The following is a 26,974-nucleotide window of genomic DNA, read 5'->3' on the forward strand; positions in this document are numbered from 1 at the left end:
GGGCGGGGCCGGCGTGAGGCGGCGGCGGCGGCGGCGTCGCGGCCAAGGTGACCGCGGTCCCGCTTCGGCTCTCGGCGCCCTAGGCCGCCTCTGCTGTCCCGGGCCGCCAGCGGAGCTCCTCGGGGTGGGCCGGGCCGGGCCGGGGTGGCGCTGCCCAGCGCGGCGCCCCCTTAGGGAGGCGYTGCCGGGAGATGGTGCTTGTGGCAGTTCCATTATTATTAAATGGAACATTAACATTATTATTATTGTTATCATTATTATTAAACAGAGCCCCCCGTTTCTCTTCGGTGGTGCTGCAGAGCCCGTCGCCGCGTGCGATGGCGTGGGCTATGTAACTGCGTCCTCTGTAGCTGGGGCTGCTTGAGCGTTTGCTGCTACTGCATGCTAGTTTAAATATGATTTCTGCTTTCAGAGTTATTTCTGGAAGTGCTTTTCTCTGTTTTCTTATGCTGGAGAGAGATCTAATTSTTTCTCCTTTACTCTTTTTATTTCTCTCTTTCTCAGTGTATTCATCATGATTCTGCAACAGATACTGCGGCTTTCTTCCATTTTTCGCACTGCTGTTTCCGTACACCTGCGTAGGAATATTGGCCTCTCTGCTGTCATCTTTAATAAGGCAAAAGAGCTTGATCCAGTTCAGAAACTCTTCTTAGACAAGATCAGAGAATACAACACAAAGAGCAAGTAAGGAAATAAAATTGTTTTAAAGCGAATGGTAAACTGGAAAGAAATGTTGGTTTTGATAAACGTCAAAATATGTTAGCCTTGTAGCGTTGTCTCTAAATACTCTAAGATATGCTCCTGCGTCAGTGGGGAAGTTACCATTARCTACTGGGGTCACTAAGGGAGAAGAGACACAAGTTCTTTTAAGAAGGTATTTAACTGTTTTGAATACCACACTGATAAACTAGAGAGAGTATTTCTCTCTGTACAGACAACGGAGAGAAACTGGAAAGAACAGTCTCTTGAGCCTGATTTCACGTGAACAACTTCTCTGTAAATGCCCACATAAAGTTGGGTAGAAGTGTTTCAACTAAATATTTTAGCTTTTAAATATGGATAAAGGTTAGAACAATTATTTGTCCTTTTGTAGCAACATAATACTCTGCTGCAGCTTTCACTAGCAGACTTCCTGGATAAAATGATAGTTAAAGCAGGACATTCCTCCAGGTTGAAAGCAAAATTTGGAGCAAGGATCTGAATCTAGCTTTTGCATCCTCAAAAGAAACCTGAACTCACTCAAAAGCTGACTGATATGTGGTGATATTTCTTCTCTTGGTGGTGGTGTATATTGATGTAAGAATGCATTGAGGGAGAAGGTAGCTGTGGCAGTATTGAAAAAGCATTGTTTAAGAGGCAGATTCTTCTCTTGTTTAGAAGAAGTTGCCATATTAATTAGCGCGTCGACCATTCTGAAACAGGTTTCTAACTTGCTCAGAGGAAAAAAAAAACAACTGAGCAGGTCTGATTCTGCTCTTAAATAGATTTTTAGGCTGAAGTCTTTTGTGAAACAGAAGTCTTGCTTTCTTGTAGCACTTAAAGTGTCACAGTGAGAATACTCACTCTTGCTACCTGATAGAAAAGGTACAGTTCTTTTCCCTTAAAAAAATGATATAAAATAAAGTTGATGCAGTTGCTCTTCTTGGAGAGCTAAGGTACTCTGAAGTTTCTTGCACACTGTGGAAACATCAGCATCTTTATTCTTACCCTTGTATGTGCTCTGCAAATTAAAGAAAAWCTGTTTTTTAGTCTGGGGAAAACAGATATTCTTTAGTCAGATTTTCAGAAGCTTCATGGAAATGATGTCCAAGAGCAAGTGAGAATTAATGGAATTGGGAGGCTGGTTTATTAAAAATCTAAAGTTATTAAGCTGCTTCATCCATATGGAATCTTGAGCTCTTGTAATGAGCTATTTAATAGGAAACTAAGATWATAGTCCTTTTGTATAATGCTCAGACTTTTGAAGCAGAATGTGATACATGAGGTAGATTGTTTAATTTCTGTCTTAAGAAGTGGCTTGCTTACTTCTCAGCAATGCTGGAAGAAAAAATGGATTTCCACACCGTCAAAACAGCCTGTTCAGTGGAAGCCTGTTTTGTGTGGTTTTGCTAACCATAAGTGATAACAGTGTTGGTATTGCAGAGTATGACTAATCTATAGAGTTAGTGTTTTATGTTTGTATTCTAAGAAATTCGTGTCTGAATCTATCTAAATGCAAGGTACCATGTCCCTTTTGTTTGTTTGTTTAGTATTTAAATCATGTTCTCTTTGCAAGAATAAAGTTAGTCAGAAATAGCAGAGGTCCAGATCACAACATTATGCAAGATTGCACCTGGAACAAATTAAATGAAAACTCTTCCAAGCCTGTCTACTCAGTGCTCTTTTACGTTTCAAAGAGCTGCCACTGCGGCTTAGATTTTTATTAGCCGAGGCAGAAAGCCTATACTTCCCCTGAGAACCTTGTTAATCTGTGTGGTAAGTAGGCCTTACACCATACCATATTTTGACTCCTGGAAATAATTTTAATTGTTTGCTTTAGTGGGTTTTGGAAATGATTTTTAATTCTTAAGTGGAGATGACAGTGTAAAACTTCCATGTGACGTTTTAGAACAGAACCATTAATCGGAACTTTTTACTTCTCAGACAAGCTGGGGGGCCTGTTGATGTAGGCCCTGAGTTTCAGAAAGACATGAATGAATCACTTGCCAGACTTCAGCGAATGTATGGTGAAGGAGATCTAACCAAATTTCCAGAATTTAAATTCGAGGGTGAGTAAGCAGTCTTAACTTCTACTTACAAGTAAGGACATACATGTTCATCAGTGAGGCTTTTAAGTTAATTCCTATTTGTTTTTTATATGGACTGTTATTCTCAAGTAAGATGCCCTCAGCGAATATCCTTGCTTTTACATAGTCTACTTCTGATAATCTTTCTCAGTTTGCTATTTCTAGTAAAGGTGTAGACTTTGATGCTTAATCAAACTTGCAGAGTAGACTGTCTTTAATTATTCTTCACAGACCCTGAAGAAATAGCCCCAGAGGCTTTCCTGTTGTATTTTTTTTCTATTCCCCAGGAGAGGTCAGCAGACTGTCATCTCAAAATCAGTTGTCTGCAAAGTGTAATTTGTAAAATTCTGTAAGCTCATCCACAAAGTTAGTGATTAGTACATGAATAGAGAACTTTCTCCTGTTCATGATTACTTGTGACTAATTTATGTGAAAATGATTTTTCTCCAATTATTTGGAGGTGATTTTTGTTTAACTGCTCTAAGTTTGCATGTTTTGGTATTATCCAGATTAATTGTGACATGTTTGTTCTGACGTGTTTATACAGAATGCGGAGGACTGCACTAACTCTGTCTGCCTTATGAGATAAGGCAAAACTAGTTATTTAAGGGCAGGCTAACTTCTSTAGTTCTTTTTTTTCCCTCTTGCTTATTTACATATATACAGCTATAAAAAGCACTAACCCCTTTATATTTTGTACCCTTGACACAAAGAAATCATTTCTTGGGTATTTTCAAAGTGGAAGCTCTTTTGCTGACAATAGAATCATAGAATCAGTAAGGTTGGAAGGGACCTCTGGAGGTCATCTAGTCCAACCKCCCTGCTCAGCAGGGTCACCTACAGCATGTTAGACAGGGTTGCATCCAGGCAGGCCTTGAAGATCCCCAGAGAAGGAGACTCCACARCCTCTCAGGGCAACTGTGCCAGGGCTCCGTCACTCTCACAGGGAAGAAATTCCCCCTCACGGTCAGGCAGAACTTCCTGTGCTTCAATTTCTGCCCRTTGCCTCTTGTCCTGTCACACAGGACAACTGAAAAGAGTCTGTCCCCGTCCCCTTGACACCCTCCCTTCAGGTGCTTATACACATTGATAAGATCCTCCCTCAGGCTTCTCTTCTGCAGGCTGAAGAGGCTCTCACAGCCATTCCTCATAGGGCAGGTGCTGCAGCCCTCGGATCATCTTCATAGCCCTGCGCTGGACTCTCTCCAGTAGCTCCATGTCTCTCTTGGACTRGGGAGACCAGAACTGGACACAGGACTCGAGATGAGGCCTCCCCAGGGCTGAGTAGAGGGGCAGCATCACCTCCCTCCACCTGCTGGCAACACTATTCCTAATGCACCTCAGGATACCGTTAGCCTTCCTGGCCGCAAGGGCACATTGCTGGCTCACGGTCAGCTTGTCATCCACCAGCACTCCCAGGTCYTTCTCTGCAGAGCTGGTCTCCAGAAGGTCAACCTCCAATCTGCACTGCTGCATGGAGTTACTCCTCCCTAAGTGCAGGACTCTGCACTAGCCCTTGTTGAACTTCATGAGGTTCCTCTCCGCCTAGCTCTCCAGTCTGTCCAGGTCTCTCTGAATGGCAGCACAGCCCTCAGGTGTATCAGCCACTCCTCCCAGCTTGGTATCATCAGCAAACTTCCCGAGGAGGCACTCTGTCCCTCTATCTAGGTCATTGATGAAGAAGTTGAACAGGATGGGGCCCAGTACTGAGGCCTGGGGGACACCACTAGCCACAGGCCTCCAACTAAACTCYTCACCACTGATGAAGACCCTCTGAGCTCTGCCTTTCAGCCAGTTCTCAATCCACCTGTCCACTCGTCTAACCCACACTTCCTGAGCTTCTCTAGGAGGATGTTATGGGAGACAGTGTCGAAAACCTTGCTGAAGTCAAGGTACACAATGTCCACTGCTCTGCCCTCATCTACCCAGCCAGTCATGCCATCAGAGAAGGCTGTCAGATTGGTTAAGCAGGATTTCCCCCTGGTGAATCCATGCTGAATACTCCTGATCACCTTCTTATCCTCCATGTGTCTGGAGATGACATCCAGAATGTGTTGTTCCATCACCTTTGCAGGGATGGAGGTGAGGCTGACTGGCCTGTAGTTGCCTGGGTCCTCCTTCTTGCCCTTTTGGAAGACTGGAGTGACACTGGCTTTCTTCCAGTCCTCAGGCACCTCTCCAGTTCTCCAAGACCTTTTTAAAGATGATGGAGAGTGGCCTGGCAACAACATCCGCCAGCTCCCTCAGTACCCGTGGGTGCATCCAATGTGCCTTCCGTTCTGTTAAACACTAACAGAAAAGCAGAGCTCAGTTACTTGTTCTTGTGTGAGATCTATGTTGGAAGTTAAAAGGTATCATTTTGTCCAGTAATGTTCTGGTTGATCTTCAGCTTCCTCCACTGCCTTCCCCTCCCCCCCAAAAAAGTATTTGGAACAATCACCTTTGCTAAAAGTTGTTTGGATAGAATGTTACTAAGGTGCATGTCTTACCCTATCAGAATTACGTAGATCCTCTTCAGCTTTGAGGAGCTATATGTAAGTTTTCTTTCCAATGGGCTTTATTCTTTAATTYGCCCCTCCCCAAACGTATCTTGGCACAAGCAAAATAAGGAAATTGAGTTGTATTGAGTGCACAAAAACTCATTTTAGCTTACCAACTTAATTCTTAGTTTCYTTTCATTAGCATATGAATTTTGATGTTTGAGGCTGGAGTAAGAAGAAACTAATGTGGCTTTTTTTCCTCTTTCCTTGTCTTACATCTAGAGCCCAACTTTGAAGAGACTCCAAAGTGATTGCTGCAGGTTGTCAAACAGCAGTRTACTTCCATGGAGGAGCTGAATATGACATCTGTTGTAACTCAATAAATGTGTTTCAGGTTGATTTCAGAAGTGTGAATAAGTTCTTTAGTGTACGGTGATTTTTGTCATTATTATAGCCAACATGATTCAGTAACTGAAAGAGTTAACTGAGAAACTCTTTTACTAAGTTATATTTTAGTACAGAGACAAATTATAACACCGATAATGAGATACCTAGAACAGATTTGAAATAACTTATTTTCTTGATTTTGTTATATCCAAAAAGCTTTTGCAGAATTAAGCCAAACCCTGAATCTGTGGCATAGCTTTATGGAAGTCATAGACCTGCACAGCCAAAGTGTAAGCACAAGCAGGGTTGTTTTACATTTTTATAGAAACAACTGGAGCCTGAAGTTTGTGCGGTTTAAACTTCACTAACTGAACTATTGTCACAAACACTTTAGACTCTCAGGAACTATTTATTTGTAACACTCCAACAAGAGCTTAGCTTTGCTGGCTTTTTTTTTTTTTTTTTTTTGGTACTTCAGATTACCTACGCAATTTGCAGAAAGAGACGTGTACTTCCTTGCAGAAGAGGCATATGCTGTAGGCATTTCACATTAGACAATAATACAATGCTGGGGCCTCAATTTCAGGAAGCTTTGTTCTGTCAGGATAGCAAGTTAAGATCTGCGTAAGTACTTAATGCACTGATGGATGGCTTTGACATATTTAATGCAATGTCAAGGCACTAATAAAACTGGAGTCAGGATTGCAGGAGAGTTTCAGCCCTTGACAGTTGGTGGAAGCATAAGTAGTAAGAAGTACTCTTTATTAAAAGTCACCTCTGAATGTATTCAGAAAGACTGGTCCAAGCTGTAAAAATGAATCCTATATTGCTGGGTGTATACATGAACAAAATGAAGTCTTCACACAAATTGACTTTTATAGTCTGTTTATTTCTATCTTTAAGTTAAAGTTTTTTAAAAAAGGGGGGGGGAATACAACCAATACACAGTAGGTTGACTAAACATTAGCAGTTTCTATTTTCAGCGTGTAATACATGGAAACTTTACAGAATGGAAGTCAAAAGATCCTTTTGATGTTTTGTATAAAAAGTAGTCATTTGCTGTCCCTCACAGAGGCTGAAGTCTTCTAAATAACAAAGGATTTGGTATGCTTGAAATCCTAAATAAAGTAAGCAAAGTGATATAAGTAATAGTTCAAAGACTTTAAGCAGATTAATGTTCAGTGTACATTTCAGAGGAAACCTAGACATACAGGTTAAAAAGAGGATGTGTGCCCGAAGCATTGTCTGTATCAGTTAATGTATTTTTCTTTCTGGAGAGGGAAGTCTGCAGAATTCACTCTTAAACAGGACCCTATTAAATAGGGAACAGAAAACTGTTCAATGCTTCAATTGCTTGAAGTGAACCATTCACTAAATTGTGAATTTAACGTGAAGGACTTCACTAATTAATTAAGATCAGTAAACTGATACCATTCAGAGCAATGTTAAGTTAGTAATATTCTTGTATGCATACTAGATGAGGAAATAAACTTATGCTATATATTATGTTCTAATTTGTAAATTAATGGCTGGATTGACTTTCAGAGAGCTTTTAAGACTAGTACTGTAGCCTTAAACCATAGATATTCAAATTAAGTTGTTCCTAACTGAAGCTTTAATTGGAGCTCCATTCTTTCTGAACTAGTTTGAAAAGTAGAAGCAATGCAGACCTACTTAAAATCCTTTGAGCTCTCCCAAACAGGAAGGGGAAAAGGTTATTAGCAAGTCTGACATCAGTATTTAGTCAAGCCTTTTAAAACCATAYAAACCTTACAGGAACAAGGGCTTAAACTTCTCTCACTGCTGCCTTGGAGTTTGTCACACTGTTGGTTTCTTTGGTTAGTTAATACACAGAATCAAGAGTAGAAGTTTTTCTCGCAAAAAAGTACAGTGTGGCTATGTAGACAGTATTTACTGAGATGAAATCAAATTCTTCCTTTAGTTGCCCTGGTGGAATGATGGGGGAAGAAGATGGAAGACGCCGATAGGACAGGGAGATACAAGAAGGAAGGAGGTGCAGAACAAGCAGGTAGAACATCTGGTCAGTGTGGTAAGGAAAAGTCTCAAATCATAAAGTATATAGCAAGATGCTGTAGTATGGCACTTGAGACTGAGTAATAGGAAGTCATAAATAGATAAGGTATCTCCATGTATTGGTGGAATGACATGTAAACTTCGGGGTGGGTAATTTTTTCTTGTTTATGGTGTTTTTGCAAAGGATTTTTGAACAAACAAAACTTTTTAAACACACGCTACTGAATGCAAGATACTTGCCTTTTCACTTGTAGATTGATAGTTGGACTTCTTTCTGTTGATAGAACAGGACAGGAAGGTTAAATAGTGACTTTTCTAGTTTTAGTTTTAGTTTTAGTCCTTTGAGAACTTTATTTATGAACATATTTGTCTTGGTTTCTAATAATACTTTTTTTTTAAGAAGAGAAGCCTACAATATATATAGATTTTATAGTAACTCCACAGAAAGCTTTTTATACAGCTGTCATTGTCTCATGAACTGCTGCCAAGTTACCTTCCCTAGCTTGTCGTTTCAAGGCTTCCAGTTATGCTGTCTAGTTTGACCACTGAAAGAAATAAAGTATTTTGAGGTATTTGTATCTGTTACCCCTTTTTACCTGCTATTACCTGCAAGTGATAACATAAGCTTTTAAAAGCCACCCCCAACACACACCTTCTCCGGCCCCAACCAAGGCCAGCCTTGAACAAAGCACACAAGTCTAGCCTTGGGTGCGTATACTTTAATAGCCAGAAGAATTCTTAGTAGAAAGAGAAATACCTACCTGGAATTTTAAGTGCCTTATATAAAACCATATCARAGAAGTAGACCAAATGACCTTAAACTCCTTTCCAATCATATTTTTAGAAAATAGTTCCCCAAATAATCTGCAGGTACAGATATGAGGAGAGTTCAGTTTGGCCTTCAACATTTCTTGTCCAATTTGCTTTTGGAAAGGAGAAAATTGCATGCCTGTAGCTGAATTAGGGGGTAAATCATAACTGTCTAAAAAGATTTATTAGTACACATTTATTAGTAATAATGTTTAATTCATTCTCTGACCAGCACACTGGTTTTAATGAAAGACCTTGTCAGTGTGCAGGATCAGGTTTATTTCAGGAAAGAAGCCTGTACAAGAATCATGTAAGAAAGACTTTAACAAAGAATCAAGTTACTAAACTATCAATCAGAAACATAACAGAAGTTTACAGTGGCTGGCACAGCACTTGTATTAAACATCAGGATACTTACTGGGAAGAGCTTTCCTCTGAAAAACAAACAAAAAAAAGTTAGCATAGGAACAGTTTCCTTAGCTGATTTAACATTATTTGAAATATTTGCTCACAGCTCCTTCAGCTCTTCAATTTATAGAAAGAGTCGCTGAATCAAGTTTTTCTTTATAATACTGAACTAAACAGAAAAGCAGATTTGGTGGCTTTCAAAAGTAATTTAACTTATGAGTGAACATGAACTTTGACAACAACTCTGTTGGCTAKTCACTCTCAGGCAGTAGATTTTCTAAAACAGAGACATTTGGCATTCCCCTTCTTATTTATTATGCTGAATTCTACAGGCATCAGTGTAAATGCTGYAGCAAAGTTGCTCTTTGTCAGCCATGTACTGCAGTAATCCTTAAAAGCAGGTTTCCTCCATGTGTACTTTCACCACGACCCAGAAGAGGGAGCCAGAAGTCAGAACAAGGGTTAGCTGTTCAAACCTTTACAATACAAGTGAACTTGTACAGGTTGTTTTTAGGTTGCCTTTCTTTGCAGTCCCCTCTCAAACTAGGACAAAGAAGCCCTAGAAGCCAGGGTTCTGCTCAGTACTTTACCGAGATTGCTGTTTGGTAGCTTTAAGGAACTGCACAGACATCACCATTCTTAATGTACCTTTTGCAGTGTAAGTAGGCAGAATAGAAGTGTCTGCAAAATAAAGCTAAAGCTGCCATACTCTTTAGCTTTAGTACTATGGATTTAGTGCCTTCATAAAAAGGAGGCCATGTTACAGTTAGCAGAAATACAGCCATTTTCTTGACACAAGATAAAATTTATTTTACTTACTTGTAAAGTAACCCTTTTTTTGGGCGTAAAATACTCCAAGGCCACATAATGCCATTACCAGAGCCACAAATACTACAGCAGCAATTATGCCACTTACATTAAGGTCATCTGTAATTATAAAAAGAAAATCCAGTTTTATAAATTGCAAAAGTTCCATTGGCTCGATTTTCCCCATAATTGCTACAGGAACTATTTGTATTAATAGGCAGACTTTTGCCCAAGTCCTATAAATAAATTACAAACAATTAGATGTCAATGAACAATCTGAAAGTGTTTCTGTTATCACATTAATTTGAAATCCTTACTCTGTGTGAAAAGTAGAGAAAGAATAAAAGGGGTCAAGACGTACCTACTTGTTTTCTCTTTCCAAATAACTGCTATGTCACATGTCTCTAAGAGCCATATCTTGATATCTTTAAAATTTAAAGTCTATTAGAACAGGCAGTTTCATGTAAGGGTAGTTTGACTGAAATAGTCAAAACAGTTGATGACAGTGTCAGGACATAATCCTGAAGAACTCTTCACACTGATGAGTTAACTTGAATGCTTTTTATTTTAAAACAACAAGGCTTTTACAATTCAACATACTAAGGCCACAAAATATTTTAGTTCAGATAGCTAAATTAAATTCTACATTGTGCTAATGAAAAAGTCTGTCTATTTCAAAGGTGGTGAGTCATGCCCATTTTCTGATAYAATGCCCAAGACCTTCAGGCAGTCATCCATTTTTGGAAGAACATCAATAAGCAGAAATATTTTCATAGGTTTGTTATCTGACCAATTACTTATTTGAATAGTAACTTTAGCATACATTACTACACAGCTGCGGGGTTTGCCTCAAAGCTTATCCATTTGTGTGCACTGGTTGACAGCAACTTGAGACTGGGTGAGTGTTTCCACGATAGAGGAATTCTATCTTTGCTACTTTTTATATCTTGACACTTGCTTATATCAAGCAGGAGTGCCTTAAAAGCCTTCAAATGGTAATTTTCAACTACATTTTAAGAACGCACCAGACAATTGTTTTATGGAATACCTTGACAGCGACCATTAAAGCAGTTTTGGTTAGGATCTTTTAGAAGCTTCAAGTATTTCTATGCCAATTTTCTTCCCAATCAAATGTGCAAGAGCTATTTTTTTTTTAAAGAAAGAAAAAACAGAAAGACTCATACATTTTGGGTTACTACGGATTCTACCCCTCCAGCCTTTGCTAAATTCTTTATTAACTAACAAATACTACCCTTTATCTACATAGTGCAAGTAGACAAGAAAGCGGCAGCTTTTTTTTTTAATACAACAATCTTTTCAGCTTTCCTGTGAAAGGTATGAGTCATTATTTTCAATTAAAGTTAGAAAAGTGTTTCTGATTTGTAATACTAAGGTCTCACAGGAATTCATCTCAAAAGGGAGGCTATTCATAAAGAAAAAAAAAAGAAAAAAAACCCAGCAGACTGATAGATTATGCTATAGAGTTTCCACAAAAGCATTCTAAAATAATAAGGACTTTATATGGATACTACTATTGTATGAATTTCAGTGTTTTGAAACTTAAAGGCTGGCTATTGCGATAATTCCAAGATACTCAACCAACTGCTTTTCTGTAAAATACATTGAGCTCTATTTGTTCTTAAAAAAAATACTTGAAGTAGTCACAGCAACTACATAGTAGGTACCCCTAACAAGAATATCTGATCATGGCATTTTGGGGGAGGAATAGTAAAAGGATAATTCARTCTAGTCTTAGATTTCTAGTTGCATCATGCAATATAATCATTTCTATTGCAAGACTGTTTGGCTTTGACATACCAACTTGCATTCGCTTCACCGAGCATTTCTGAGATAATCCAATCCCATTAGAAGCTTCACAGAAATACTCTCCAGTGTCATTCTTTGTAACTGTGTTAAATAGCTGTTAAGACAGAGTCCAAAACTGTTATCAGAATGGAACAGAAATTCAGACTTTCCTGTTGGACAGAAATTGAAATGTCAACAGTTGGTTCTTCTAAAATCTGGAAGAAAGTGAGAAATCCTGATCTCAGTTTGACTTCATAATTCACTTCCCTAATCACATCCCTTGGTCTTTACCTTCAGCTGTTGATGCATCTAGAAGACCCTCCTGGACATTTCAACTAGCAGGAAGGGCAACTAAAAGGTGTTTCTTTTTCAGGGCATCAATACTTTCCAATAAAATGCATTTTCCTTGAGCTGTTCCAATTTTAGAATCATTGAAATCAAAAATTTTGTTTAATGAAAAATGAACCATTTCATATGTATATTCCCATTCTAGAACAAACAATTTTACAGAAATTGTACTTTCCATGAATTATTCCAATGGAAAAATGCTGAACTGCACTATTTATCAAATATTATTGCCATGAAAATTGAAGTGATCAATTCCAGTGTTTCTCTGAAGTTTTTTTTTATAATTATACCTGTTAACTTTTTTCTTTTAATATAACCTATACTTTAACATTTTTCAAAAGTGATTACTGTTTTGAGTAGTTCACCTAATTTATAGTGTCAGCACGTTTTCAGCATGACATTCATCTTGGATTAAGACCACTGTGCACCACTGTACTAAACATTAAAATCAGTCTTCTTAATAGTTGGTTATTACAGTCTTACCAGAGTGCCTGACTTTTTATTCATAGTGTACGTTATATTTGCTGCTCTAGCACCACCTGTTCCGGTCTTTTCCAGCAAGGCAACACCGTTTTTATACCACTGGTACTCAGATGGAGGAGACCCTTCAGTTTCTTTACAGCTCAGTTCCACTACTGTTCCAGTCATTGCAGAGCTGGGTACCTCACATATCGGAGTGGTTGGAGCAACTGCAAAATCAAAGTTACTTGGTCACATACGTGCTGTCTAAATGACAAAGGTCTGACAGCCACCACTGATGATAGGAAAAAGCACTTGAGTACATGCTTAACAACTTCTATAATAACGAACTGAGAGAATCTCTGGAGCAGGGCAGGGTGCTACTGTTCTACTAAGAGCACAGTAACATTTGTGAGTTGCTATAAATGCAGTAGAAGATAGCCTATTCCCGGCCTCCTCYATATATGCTGCACCATCCTCTCTCTGCTCTGTACACTCCCCAACCCTAAGCATTTTTTTCCAGCCCATTTCCTCAGTGGAGCTTCTTGCTCCTAGACAGAGGAGTGATGTCTCTGGGAATCTGAAGTCCAGCATTTTTTTCCACTAGTATTTAAATAGCAAAAGTGAGGAGGAGGAAAGAATTTTTTTTGTGTGTGTGTATTTAAAAAAGTCTACTTTTTTGAAGATTGTTGGAAGGTATTACCAGTTTTACTGGCCATCACAGGCATTTTGCAAGTCCCAGGCCAAAAACAATTGTCTACTAGCTTTACCTTAAAAATTAAGAAACAAACCACCCATGAGTCAGCTACTTTGTTAGTCTTTTTCCTCCATCGCTCTCTGAGCAGTGTGCAAGGAGTTCAAATGCTCTCCCCAGGTTTTGTTGGAAGATTCAGAGAAACTTAGTTGGATTCTGCCATGACTATTCTTACTTGTTTGTCCCTATACAAATCTCTCTGCCTGCAAGTACAGATAACCCTTTCTGCATCCCAGATACAGGACTCCATTCATTCTGCCATAAAAATGAAGGTCTCTTTTCCAATTTATATTTTTTATTACAGAAGTATAAGTTAATTTTTCTTGGCTGACTTTAATGAACCATGCAGATCTACTCACCCTTAGTTTTCTTCTACATAGCTTCAAGTCACTCCCCCCCGCCCCCAAATTATGAATACTTTTTAAGGTGTCACTTACTTTTAAACTTAAAAGACTCAAAGAACCCTAACTTCCATTAACTTTCAATAAAAGTGCAAGAAAGACACACAGAACTTCAAGCTCTTAGATTTTAGCTTTAAATCAAAAAGCTACATTCAAAAAAAATTCTGTTGAGGGGAGAAGGAGRAGGAAAAAGGATGATTACCTTGTTGTTGAAACTAGTCAGAAGTTCATGAATGTATTTTTTATGAAGAATTTTGAGACTTTGGTTTTAATTAAAAAGTAATTAATTACCTTCTGTAGATAGCACGGATATTTCAAAAGCAAGTATTTTCTTTCCTTCCTATGAAGGAAAGAACTACCTACCTCTACCACTCATCCATAAGGAAAAAATAGGGGGAGGACAGTGTAAGAGTATGCTTAGTATTCCTTTCTTTCCCTTCCCTCCTTTCCCAAATGCAAGATTAAAAAAAAAAAAAAAGTTACTGTTTCTCCTGTAAATAAAGTGCACAGATTGCTAGCTCGCATTGCAGCAGTTTCTTCTGCTGAAACAGGAGAAGACTGTAGCATCATGGAATGAACTGCTGCATAGAAACATTTGATAAGTTAACTGTTGACAGATGCTGCCTTTCCAGTGCCAAACACCATGATCAACATATCTAGATCTCAGCAACTTGAATGACATCAGTTTTGGTAGAAATGGCCATTTCACTATGATATAAATCAGTGTACTTACTAAGTTTTGACAACTACAAAACCCCCATATTCCTTGGTCCTATATTTGCAGAACCCAGGAGTGCATTTTACAAAGTTACTCTGTGAACTACACTCTAGAATGYGTGTGTGCGTACAGGCATGTGTGCGTAAGACCAACCCAAACGTCACCCAAAAGGCAGACACTATACAAATAACCTTACTTCTAACACCCCTTGCCATCTTTCCATTTCTTTACAGAAGCCCAGGTAGTAAAGTTTGTTCATACCCAACACTGTGAGCATAATAGTAGCCTCTCTCAAGTGTGGGCTATCTTCACTCTTTGCACTAATTTCACAACGGTAGGTCCCAGAATCCTTTCTGGTCACATTTCTAATATGGATTCCTGTATTTAGCATCTCTGCTCGGTCTTTCAAATCACCTTTAAGAGAGAAGAAATAGTTATTTTCCAAAATTTCAAATTTTCCAAAAAGCAAGATCTGCTCCCCCCAGCCACCCCCCAAAAGAAACATCTGTCTTATCAGCTTGTTTTGAAACAGTCATTTATGAATTATTGTTCATTTATTCAGTTTTAGTTATCTATCACCAAAGAGCAATATCCAATTTCACTCCTCAAGACAGTAAGAACCTTCCACGGACTGATACTGTCTGTGGAACTTAATCCACACTTAATCCAAAAAGTTCAGCTCAAAACCCTGTATCTGTTACACAATTTCTAGTTGGAAGATGGAACACTTTTTCTGCCTATTTTTCAAGAAAACATGAACAGCAGTAGTCAAATGAAAAAATTAAATCATTCTCTGTTCAGAAAGATGGCAACTGCTAACATAACTTCCTTACAGAATTCTGAATGAAACCACAGCCAAGTATTTGGGATTTTAATGTGGCAAGAAAACACGATGGATTTAGCAAAGATATAGTCATCAGACTTTTTGCAAAAAAGAAATGAGATTCTGTTCAGTCTATAGCTTTTTGTGAAATTATTTGTACATATAGAACCAGGAGTTCTACTTGCTATACAGGAATAAAACAAGTCCATCGGCAAAACCAGCACGTCTTGCTAGCTCTACAAACTAACAAGTAGTTTTAGCTATATTTTACTTCTCAAGCTTCATCTATTGTGTAGAAGATACTGGAGACCCATATTTTCCTCAATACATAAAGCTGAAGTAAGTCATTTTAAGAACATATAAACAGTAATTCTACTTCTAAAAAGAATACAAGTAATTTAAAATATACTTCTGAATTTATATTTTATGTATAAAAAAATTGCTGCATTATTCATTTCTAAGCCTCCAGCTCCACAGGATCCTTCAGAAATCTCTTCATAGGATAGAAGTGCAAAACTTGCACTAGTTTGGGAGATTTGTATTTTCATGCAATTTAATTTTTGGAAAACTTTAAAGAACATGCAGTGCTGGTTTTTTTAGCCTCAAGTTTTATTATATTTAACTTCATTTAAAAGGTAATTAACCACGGAGGATTAAAAAAAAAAAATTGTGGGAAGGCATTCTTTTCCCTCAAAGGACAGCTGTTCAGTCGTAAGAGTCAAAAGTATTCTCACTCACTTATATTCTCAATCTTATTCCCCTAGAAGGGGCCAAGATTTAGATCAGAGATGACGCATTAAGCCATTAGCGTAAGTTTGCAATACTGCACCTGTAAATTCACCATTGTAATAAACAAACGAGACTCCCCGAGACTGGATTTTCTTCCATTCTATTCTTAGACTCATCTCTTTTGAAAATTTGTGCTTGCAGCTAAGAATAGCCTCTAGGAAAAAGAGCAAAAGAGAAATCAGGATTTTCAGTATTGTGTTTACTACACATTCAGGCTCCATGAAGTTAATTATCCTTCTTCAAAAGGACTTGAACAATCAGCAATAGCCAAATCCACTTCTCAAAGTGACATCATCAGACCTTCTCCAGATTTACACAAATGCGGTGGGGAACAGAACTTACTTGTGTTCCCATTCTTCAGTGGCCTTTGGATCAAACTTCAGGTGTTGGGGATTAGACATTCACAAGTTGGTTGAGCAGAGATACCATCCTACTACCATTGTTTTATATTTAACTATTTTTGTCAGTTAGCAGACCACAATTTAAAGAAGAATCTGATTTTGTTCTTGTCAATATTTTGTGAATTACTATTCTGAATTTAGTAGCAATAGTTTGACTAATCTAAAACTTAATTGTATCAATACAATGGGTTAAATGTTCCCCAAAGTAATTTAAGTATTTAGTTATAATTTCATATTGGTTACCCCTTATTTTTCTTCAGTTCTTAAATAAAAAAGGTTCATATAATTGTTAACTTTCTTTGTTCACTCAGCTTTCCCTGACTTACGTAGAGTGGGCATCACCAATCAAATTTCACACAGAGGCTAAGCTCTCAAGAGAGAGTTACTGGTTTTTTACTAATGTTGCAGTAACTGGGTGGGGAACAGACTTGTACTGCTAATGAAAAAGGGGTCACACTGGGAACTTGGCTGTTCTTTCCCCCCATCCCACAGCAAGGCATCAGCATATGCAACTGGTAATATGTAGCTCAAACTTTAGCTGTGATCTACGATCAAGCCCATAAATTTTATAAGGGAGATGAAGAAGAGGGAGAGAAGACATCACATACTGTATGGGTGAGTTACTGAGACACAAACCCGAGGCTTCAGTAGTTCTGCTGCCTGTAGAACAGCGTGATGGAAAATAGAGTTATTTATTGCAAAAAAAATAAATTAAGTCAAGGTATTAAGAGTGAGAGTTGTTGGGAGACAATCAGAGGAATGAATCCAGCCACATATCTGACTGGCTTTGAATCCCTCCATTAATGAAGTAAGGCTTACTATTGCCCAGAAACATATGTGTGAGAGCATCTATATATTGAAGCATGTCTATATATTGAAGCATACTTCTCCTCACTGTCAGTCATCTTTTCTTTAGACTAGGAAGAACTGCTCCTAATATAGTTAAAGCACTAGACCCTCTTATATGCAAGAAGATAATAGAACAGGTTATGCAAGTGACAACACTAATGACACATCCATTAGCATCTTAGGGTTTTTAATAATTTTCAGGACAAAGTACAGTAACGGGCAAGACCAAATGGCAACAGAGTGTGGGTCACCAAGAGACAAAAAGAAGCGTGAGAGTGGTCAGAGCCCCAAATTCTCACAGCAGAATAGAGGTGAAGTAGGAAAGCAGCCTTTTTTTTACTGTAGACCTGGAGTAATGGATTAATATAACATGACTGAAAACAGAAATAATTTCTATGATTTGGATTTGTTTTATTTTTCCAGACAGGGTGAAAGAAAGCAGTTCAATATTGGGCTTGCTACCTTTAGACTCTCCACATAACATAGAGTATCATTGATCAAAGATCTTTTCATTTTTCATGATGTCTGTCTAGTTTTCAGGAGACAATATCCACTCAATCTACATCAACCTGCAGCCTCATTTCCAGTCTCAGCAAACAAGACTGAAAGGTGACTAAAAGCTACCAGCAGGTCTGCCCATTCACCCTTTGAGTCTGATTTTCTGGGTCTGTTCGGTTGAGAAACAAAAGGCTTTAAAGGGACCAGACCAGTAACCTTGGTGATGTTTTATACAGAAGAAATGTCCAGACTTGAAAGAAAAGTCATGAGGCAGGAGGGTGTTTTCTGCCAAAAACATGTTACACGCACACACAGGCTGCTTTGCAAAACATGCTGTGCATTCAGGAAACCCAAGGTTCCTGACTTCAGGTTGAGTGGATGGGTGGAGGCTTCCTGAATCTTAAGATTTGCTAAAGTTTCCTTTCCATTTTGTTTTTGTATCCTTTTAACAAAGAAAAACCATCATTCAATTTCAGCTTGCATTTGCTGCTGGCTCTGTGACAGTTGGCCAAACTCATGAGCTAGTCTATATTAGTTAACACAGACATGGTTCAGTTGAAGTGTTCTCAGCTTAGCAGATCACTTCTGTCTTCAATGAACTGTCTCTTTCTTGCATGCCACATTTTTTTCATTTCAGAAAAAGCTAGTATTGATGCCAYTCCCATTAACTTTATCCAGAGAGAAGGAACAGATTGGAAGGAGTGCACTCAGAACAGAGACAACATAATTTACAGTTCCCCTCTCCTCACTGAGTCTGTTAATAAGAGGAAAAGCTGAAGCATTTTCCAGAGCAGGGTTATTTGATTTTCATTAAGGTATACTCAGAAGAGGCTGTGCATCAGCACAGGCTCTACCAGGCCTGGAAAAAACAGTACATCACACCTGTAATTATTTTTCCATGAATGCTCAAGAAAACTCTAGGACCTCTGGGATCTTGGAAAGGTCTGGACAATGTTTACTTTGAATTTACATCCGATCTGGAGGTTATTGTTTGGTTAGCGCTGCTCTAGAGTAACAGGAGTTAAAGAAAAGAAAAATGCATTTCAGGTCAGCTGCATTTTCTTGGGTAGCTGAGTCTATCCTTCAGCTTCTAGCATTCCTGCAAGTGCTGTTACATAAAAAAAAACAGAAGGCACGTTAAATTAGTCTCACTATCATACAAACAATAGAAATTAATAAAATACTTAAAGTATAATAGAGGTACATATTGTACACTACGGAATCTAATCAAGCTTTAATATTACCTGAAGAAATTCTCTCTCCTCTTACCTGCTCTCAGCTCTAAGGATATTCTTTTCCTTACCCGAAAGTGACAAGAATACTTTACAGGAGCCCACCTGACAGCTTCAAAGGCCATCACAATATTTCATATTGCCTTGAAGAGATGAGGAGACCCTACAGTTCAGCAAGCAGTTCCAAATTCCCATCTCTCTCCGTTCAAACCAAATACAAGGGAAATAAACAAACCTTGCACACTCACGTACTACTAGGATCTCTTTCTCACCCATTCAGCAAACATCAAGAGATTTTCCTCCCTGCCCTCCTTGAGTCCTCTAGCCCAATTATGAGAAGTCATGTGTGATTTATATGACTTACACATGTATTAAAAATAGTCACTAAATTATAGTTACTGTCAATGGTTGATTTACAGTTGTTCCCTCTTTATACTCTCACTTCTCTGTCATATAATATAATTAATGCTTCTCTTTTCTAACAGTTCCCAACATTTTAGGTGGAAGGAAACCAGACAAAAGTTACAGAGTGGGCTGTCAGGACTGACAGACACAGAATCAGAAAATAGTTGGCGTTGGAAGATACCTCTGGGATCATSTAGTCCAGCCATGGGTCAAGTAATAGAAAACGGAGACAAGACTAAGATTACACGAAGAGCCAAAGGAGAGAATAAAGCAGGAATGAGGAATACAACCTTAATGTCTGCACTGCTTCTGTTTGCATAGTTTGCATGTATTATGTATATATTTAAGCAYAGTGATGCCCATACTGTACCTTTAAACTCTTCTGCTTTTACGTTTTTGTTATCCGTTTCAATGGAAATTCCAGTCACTTTATGATCTGCAAGGGGACACACAAAAAAGGCCACAATTCAGCAATGAACACTATCACTGTCATAGGTACTTCAGCAATAATAACTAGTATTTTCAAGCCTTCTTTCCACAGGACAGAATAGATGCTGTCTACCAGAGACAGCACTGAACTGAAAGTCAGAACAACATGACTGGCCATGTGGGTGGCCTTGAACAATTCATCTTCTCCTCTCTATGCCTTGGAACATGTTAAAAATTGTAAAAGAGAAATATTACATGTGACAAGTTCTATATACATAGTAGGTACTGTTTTATAATTGGACAATGTCTCAATCTACTGGTTTTTATTTTCCATTGTATTCATATTGCAAGGCAGGCATGTTTACTGAAGAATATCATACTTCTGCTACAGTATTTGGAGTATGTGCAGTAATTGGCAGTTACCTCAAACTCTTGTCTATATACAAAGAATGAAAATACTAATCAACATTTCTATAGTGTTATAATCAAATAGAAAAAAACTATTCCTTCTTGGATTTCTCCTATGTCTAGAATACTGAAATTCCAGAGAAAATGAGAAATAATCATGAGCTCTACATCAATCTACACCAGGCTACGTTCTTTCCCCGCGGCATTTCACTATACATACTCTGCTTTCATGTAAGGACTCCACTGTGCTTTCCTTCATGACTTATTAGGATTGCTGCTGTACAAAAGTCTGTAACATTTATCCTTACCATTACAATGATGGGCCACCACTTTATCAAGTGGTTAACACTTTGCTTAAGGACAGCTAAAAAAGCAACTGTCTTTGCACTGTACAGATGTATGCACTTTTTTTTTTTTCCAAAAGCTTCTCAAGTTCCAGGGGGTCTTTACCAGTTCTGAAGACACCGTGGACATTGTCCTCATGGTCTATTCCCTCTGTCCACATCAGCCAAATGAACAATTGATACAGCAGTGATGAATGAGAGTCCCCCCAATCAACAATATTTAGAAAGACAGCTTGTTGAAAGACAGTTTAATTTTCTTTAAACTGATACAAACTAACCTTGCTTTACTGCAAAAGAGGCCATTTAATCTAATCCAATTTTACCTTTCATGCACGCAGATCTCCTTTTTTCATTCTCACAGAAGTAGTTTCTCTTTCCTCTACCGAATGGGGGAAAGTTGCAAAAAAAAAAAAAAAAAACTAACAGATATGCATGTAGTCTTGATCTGAAGATATGCAGACTTTTTTTTTTAAAAAAAGAGCCTTTCTGCTTCTTAATATTTTGTTTTGATAGTTGATTACTTCTGTTAAAGGATGTACCCCACTTATCACTTGAGTGAGTCTTCTGTCTTTCAGCTACAGGTTCTTAAAGCTCTGAGCTATTTTCTCTGTATGAGGATATCAACAAGTCATCTCCTTACTCTACAGAAAACTAAGATCATTCTGTGTCATTCAAGTCACTGCAGAGAGAATTCTCCAACCAAACAGTTCTTGTGGCACTTCCATCTATATTTTTTTAATAGCATCCTTAAAAAAAAAAAAAAAAAGAAAGAAAAAAAAAAAGAAAAAGAGAGAGAGAGATACCTGCATGATCTACAGCACTCCAACTGTGGTCCTATCAGTACCTTTAACTATTGCTCCACAGCTTACAGAAGCCATGATCATGTTAGCTAAGTCCCCAACACTGTAGCAAAAGTTCAGTTGCTCATTCACATTCACTCCATCCTACATTCTTGTTCAGAGCTACTGCTTTCTAGATTATCTCCTTGCTCGACACCCTTACCTCCCACTCCTACTCCCCACCGAAATCCAAGTGTATGGCCAACCTTTCTGGCTTCTAAAAGAGTATGGCTTCATATCTGGCAACTTTAAGTGAAATTTCCSATGTGCATGTTATCAAAAGATCCAAATTCAAGTATGCATTTACCCTGTTGTCTTTACCATGCTTAAATCATACTGTCACCTTTGTGTCACCAAAAGATAGCTTCAGCAGATATTTTTAGTATGGAGGGAAATACGAATTAAAGATGACAATTCAAGCAATGCTATTTATGTTCCCCGAGAATACTGAAATAACAAAAATATTTCCATTTCACATAATGCTTTGGGATTTATTTTCCATTCTATAGGCAAGACAGATTGCTTTGTGGGTTTTTCTGTTTGCTTGTTTTTTTTAAAAAGAAAAATCTGCGAACACCAGAAGAGGGAACACCCCTCTCCAGCACTTCCAAATGGATTAGTTATTCCCACTGTACATACAAAGCCAATCTCTGTTTTTATCCAAGTTTCCCTAAGCTTGCTTTCAGCTTTTATTCTAGACTTTTTTCCTTTTAATCTATTAAGTCCTATTTAGATTAATGGGAAGAAAATAGCCTTTTACTTTTACTTGAATCATGCTGTTTTGGGAACAATAACAAACATTGTGTATTGGTATGCAGGATGTATTTTTAACCACTGAAATAATATCTTCCTTCACATTTTCATGATGAGGGTTAGGAAAGCATTTTTCCTCCTGAGTTTTTGACAGTGGCTAATACTTGTTTTTATTTAGGTAGGATGCACTTGTTTTTAGGACTCAAGTGTGTGGGTAAAGCCACTAGTAAGTTATTGAAGCATCAAGCTTCTCTCTAACTGGACAACAAACAGCTCAAACATCTGCAACTCACAGACATATTACATATACTTTTCCACAAACCAGAAATGTCTCCTGCTCTTTAATACAGAGGTCATGCAGCTTACTGCTTTGTCCTAAGTGTTCATAATCTCAAACCAGCAATAAGAAATCATGTTATACATCCTCTGGGGCAGGATCATGGTACTTCTGATTACGGAAGGTCCCATGAAATAACTTTTTATACTTTGTATCTGAAGCTTGCAGTTGCACCSAATCTACAGGTATCCCTGTGCATCATGGCAACTAAAGAATGYCTGAAGAGCTTAGCATAAAATGTACTAAATACAAATCATACCAGAAAAATTCAGACTCAGCATACATACAATCCCCTAGCGCACACACAMAAATCACACATACATGCTTCCCTTCAAGAAACAGAAGAGTCTGAACAGTAACTTAAGGYGGTGCAGAGACAGCTGATAGATTTAAAACCATTAAATATCTGATCAAGCAGAAAGACAAAAGAACTCTTTAAAGCTAGAAAGCCTCTTCTTTAAAACACCCTTTTAGAAATGCCTCTGCTGACTCTTCATGTTCCAAGACATAAGCTTTGGCTTTTAATTCACCATATAAAGTGCAGCAATGAATAGATGACATGTTACCCTACTCTTTTTTGTTCATCAAATGCTTTTATATGCAGACTGAAGAAGCCTACTCTTACACAGCAGTAACTTTATCTGTTTTGAAGTGTGCCCACGAAGTATACACTCTATCTATCTGAAAATCACTAATGTAGCTGTGAACTGATACTAGGTGGCCTGAGAAATCATAAGGAAAAGCATATTAGTCAAATCAAAGGAAACAGTGGTGCCTGCAGGAAGTTGCATGRGAACAGAATCCAAACAAAGTTGCAAATAGAAGAGAAAAAGCAGGCTCCTTGGATTTGCTTTGCCAAGTTCTAAACATCAGGTGGTTTAGAACAAAGCTTAACAAAGGACCTCAGAAGACAGTGTACGTTTAGGAAACTGATGTCCCAAGAACAAAGTGAGAATGCAGACAGTTCTCTTACCTAAGTCCCTGAAAGCAAATAGAAAACCAGACACCTGATTGCTGCTAGCATCCTTCAGACATATCCCAGGGTAAGTCATCGTGGACCCACCTAGATACCGGTATGAAATTCTCAGCTATGTAAACACCTACCATTAGGTACTCAAACAATACCTAGAGCCTTGYCACAGTTAAATCGGCCAAAAACTCGTTTCTGTTTTGACTCTCCTGTTGCAGTATTTTTTCATAAGAGAAGCATCCCATAGATGACAAACAGTATCAGATAAACTGGGGTGAGGAGTCAGGGGGAGGGCAAGGAGCTATCTAGCTTTGGACAGAATTGGTTGTGAATCATACTCACGGAAGACTAACTCCCATTTGCCTTGGTAGTTCAAGCTATGGTCACTGGTTACCACCCTGCTCGCAGCAGGGCTGGCGTGCTAGACTATGTTCCTCCAACAGTTATCAACAAGGAGCCACAATTCAAACCCACCACTCTTGCCAGCCTCGTTCCTAACAGCAGTTGGAGTACACAGGGAGACTTCATCTGTTACTTCTGCTTTGCTAATGCTAACCTCCAACAGAAATGTTGGAGAGTGATCAGGGATACTAACAACCTCCCTTACCACCAGAGTCCTTAGTTGATGTCAAGTTGTTAACTTGAGCACCAAAATGTAGCATGAAATAACTGTTCCTGAGTGACAACAGTATTATTAAGTAAAAACAATATGAACACAGCATTAAGACTCCAAACTTTAGACAAGAACTAAAGAAGTTATCACACATCGTGAGAAAACCAGCTCAACTTCTGCCTTTCACTTATTTTGAATTACAGTCTTAAAGACTAATATTAGAACAGGATGCTGCTTTGGGCAGAGCTTATCTGATTGATTAAAAAAATAAAAAAGGCGTACCTTCAGCCACAGAAAACAAATAACAGTAGTTGAAGGGGGGGACTGTAGTCAGAATAAAGACTTTGCTCTAACCTAGATTTGAAAAACAAGTTTGCATTTTAACAGGCTTTGGGTGACTGCACTGAGCATGTAACGYGAGAGAGAAGCCTCATTTTCTGTCTGGCAACTTAGAAAGGGCATAAAACAGCAAAAGAACTTAAGGAAGGGATGTCTGAGAAGCTCTTTATATGATAGCTTTCAGCAGCATTTTGGTAATGTTTTAGAAATTGCTAGACTTAAACACAGCATGTTTTAGTCATTCAGACACTGGAGTTGCTGGAACTCTCAGATGGTGGTAATACATGCAGTTGCTGATAGCATTTAACTTACTATACTGTGAAATACATTGTAAGAGTTTAAACACTTACTGGTTAACTAGGACATTGCCCTGGCAGATATTTTTATTAAGAAAGGATGCTTACGTGTACATGGTCTAGAAAGCCTACCATACCTATACATCAGTGGTAAACGCAACGCTCCTCTAGTRGCCTGAAAGAATTATATTAACTAGAAATTTAAGGTTTTAGACCTTTAATTGTAAGGAAAATTGTTCTACAACATGAACAGATGCAGTTCTGGTTTACTAGTACTGCAAAGAAGCAACTTTAGTTAAATGTCTGCTGCTAATGTTTCAAACTGCAAAATTAATTTACAGCTTGTTGTTTAAATAGTACTAATAGTACTAATAGTGCTAGAAATGCAGTATATTGGTCTTGATTCTTAGGAATGATAAAGCACAGCCAAAGAAACTTTCAGATATTCAGAAATGGCAAAGAACAAGAGGGGGAGGGGGAGCAACACCCTCCCTAGAAGAGTAACAGAGCCTAACTCCCATGTTGTAGGCAATTTGTCAATTATTTCATGAAAAGCTTGGCAGTGCAACTCAGCTTGCGCACATAGATGTTCGATACCTTCCCCTGCCCTCCTTTTTCACAAGTCCTCACTTAACTCCTGACAAACTTCTTACTCACAGACAAATTGACTATTTTTTTTGGCGTGTGGAGGGAGGGAAAATCCCCCCCTCAACCCTAAGATATTTTTCCTCCTTGCACCCCACGCTGACAGTCACGCACAATGGAGTAACCCCTCACTCTGTTCTCCTGAACAAAGCTATGAATTTGAAGCTGGTAACAAGCACAGCATTCAGACGGTAGGGTCATTAAAAATACAATATACACACACAGTAAATGTCTTGCTCAGCAAGTCATTACTCTRTTCACCTTCTTTTATTAAGAGATCTCAAATTAAAAGCAAAGGCTGTAAAATTTGAAACATTTGCCTACAGATACCCAAGCGAGACAAAGCAGTCAAGTTTTAGGATAACGTGCCTGTAGGATGTCTGTCACAACAAAGCAAGGTGTCACCCCAACACTGTACTTTAGAGTAGCTTATCACAACAGAAAACATGACAAAAGTAGTAAGCTGCTTGAGAAGAAAACTTAGGCTGAAGTGGCAAAGAAGAGTTAAGTGGTAGAACTGGTGAAGTTCAAACAGTTTTTCTTGCGTTCAGTAGTTACTATATATCCAGAGGTCTAAAACGTCATTCAAAAAATGTACTGCATTATTTAGATGCCTCATAACGATAAAAACAATTCTTCATGCTCATCTGTTAAAGACAGTAGGTTTTTAAATCAGTTTTAAAAACTACATGCCTTCATAATGGCAGGCATGTAAAAACAAAAACAAAACAAACCAACCTTCCGCCCCCAAACCCACAGCATTGAGAACTGGATTTTCATCCATCATGGTGTTACTTAAACAGAGGAGAAGTAGTTTTGCCAGAGAATGACTAAAAATAGGTATTCTAGCTGTGTTTAAAAGCTGRTACTGGATGATCTGAGAAGCTCTCAATCCTGCAGGGGAAAAAAAAGTATTTTTTGTTAAATGCTTCAACTACAGAGGAAACTGACTACCAAAAAAAGAAGTTTTCATTTATTATGTCAATTTAAGAATAGTTTAATATCAGCTTTGTGTGTGCTCTTTAGTACAGCCTGTAAGGCTATCGCATCATCTCATGTTGTTCTCATTTTTACTTTTGAAGTATTTTTTGCTCAATTTGAAGTTGAAGAATATAAGAATCTATATAAAGTTATCAGCAGTAGTCTTAAGAAGAATTTAAGATTATGTTAATGATCCATTTTAGAGCATAGCCTGAAGGACAGTTGGCCCTGGGAACACAACACTATAAATGCTGGCAGAGGAGAAAGTAGGGAATAAAAATAAATAGCATGGGACAAAAAAGGAAGAAATTATTTAGGTCAGCCTTTCCAAAGAAATGGAACACCAGAGCAAATGAATTTCAGATAAATAAAACTGCCACCTGAGTGCTTTCAGCAGTCCCAACACTGAAAGATTGCTGCATGAAATGATGTGAGAAATTCCAAAAATCTAATATACATAATTTATGGAATAGGTATTTTGTAAGTGTTTTGCAAATGTTTCAAAATATAAAATTCTTCTTCCTTCAAAGTTTTTTTCCCCTTCTCTTTTCTACCTACACAGAAAAGAAAGGAACAGCCTGAATTCACAGTTTTACAAAGGCTCGGTATGTGATGCAGACTTCTGGAGCTTTCTGGATTGTCTATCTGTTGGGAGATGTTATTAAGCAAATAAATATTTATATTTCTCACTTTTACAAGACTCAAGACTCTGCTACTCTTCCTGTCTCCATAGCAATGCAAAGGTAGCTGCTGAGAATGGGGGATGGAGTTTTAAACCAGTGAGGCTCTTACAAAAAAAAGCCTATTTTCCAGCACTCTCCCAAT

General features: G+C 38.2%; 2 protein-coding genes across 3 annotated transcripts in view; one reads left to right on the top strand and one right to left on the bottom strand.

The window, feature by feature from the left end:
• Window positions 1–6: 6 nt before the first annotated feature.
• On the top strand, window positions 7–5,673 carry ATP5PF (ATP synthase peripheral stalk subunit F6). The gene is made up of 4 exons (XM_085297969.1): window positions 7–47; window positions 505–684; window positions 2,644–2,768; window positions 5,549–5,673. The coding sequence occupies exons 2-4, from the start codon at window positions 515–517 to the stop codon at window positions 5,575–5,577; spliced, it is 324 nt and encodes a 107-aa protein (XP_085154095.1). The 5' UTR covers window positions 7–47; window positions 505–514; the 3' UTR covers window positions 5,578–5,673.
• Window positions 5,674–6,521: 848 nt separating this feature from the next.
• The window catches only part of JAM2 (junctional adhesion molecule 2), a 33,473-nt gene continuing 13,020 nt past the window's right edge, over window positions 6,522–26,974 (bottom strand). For both annotated transcript variants that reach the window (XM_085297967.1, XM_085297968.1), the window contains exons 2-10: window positions 19,566–19,631; window positions 15,851–15,964; window positions 14,460–14,612; window positions 12,350–12,555; window positions 11,531–11,633; window positions 9,725–9,832; window positions 8,916–8,931; window positions 7,928–7,961; window positions 6,522–6,771 (exon numbers count right to left, since the gene is read on the bottom strand). In XM_085297967.1, coding sequence (XP_085154093.1) covers window positions 6,739–6,771; window positions 7,928–7,961; window positions 8,916–8,931; window positions 9,725–9,832; window positions 11,531–11,633; window positions 12,350–12,555; window positions 14,460–14,612; window positions 15,851–15,964; window positions 19,566–19,631 — 833 coding nt within the window. In that variant the 3' untranslated portion in view covers window positions 6,522–6,738. The remainder of the gene's footprint in view (window positions 6,772–7,927; window positions 7,962–8,915; window positions 8,932–9,724; window positions 9,833–11,530; window positions 11,634–12,349; window positions 12,556–14,459; window positions 14,613–15,850; window positions 15,965–19,565; window positions 19,632–26,974) is intronic.

The sequence above is a fragment of the Rhea americana genome, unplaced genomic scaffold, assembly GCF_003343005.1.
Source record: "Rhea americana isolate MKP2758 unplaced genomic scaffold, rheAme1 scaffold_133, whole genome shotgun sequence".
Taxonomy (NCBI): Eukaryota; Metazoa; Chordata; class Aves; order Rheiformes; family Rheidae; genus Rhea; species Rhea americana.

Coding starts and splice junctions, on each gene's coding strand:
- ATP5PF (XM_085297969.1), top strand. CDS start 515: ATGATTCTGCAACAGATACTGCGGCTTTCTTCCATTTTTCGCACTGCT. Junction 685..2,643: donor GAATACAACACAAAGAGCAA/GTAAGGAAATAA, acceptor TTTACTTCTCAG/ACAAGCTGGGGGGCCTGTTG. Junction 2,769..5,548: donor TCCAGAATTTAAATTCGAGG/GTGAGTAAGCAG, acceptor TCTTACATCTAG/AGCCCAACTTTGAAGAGACT.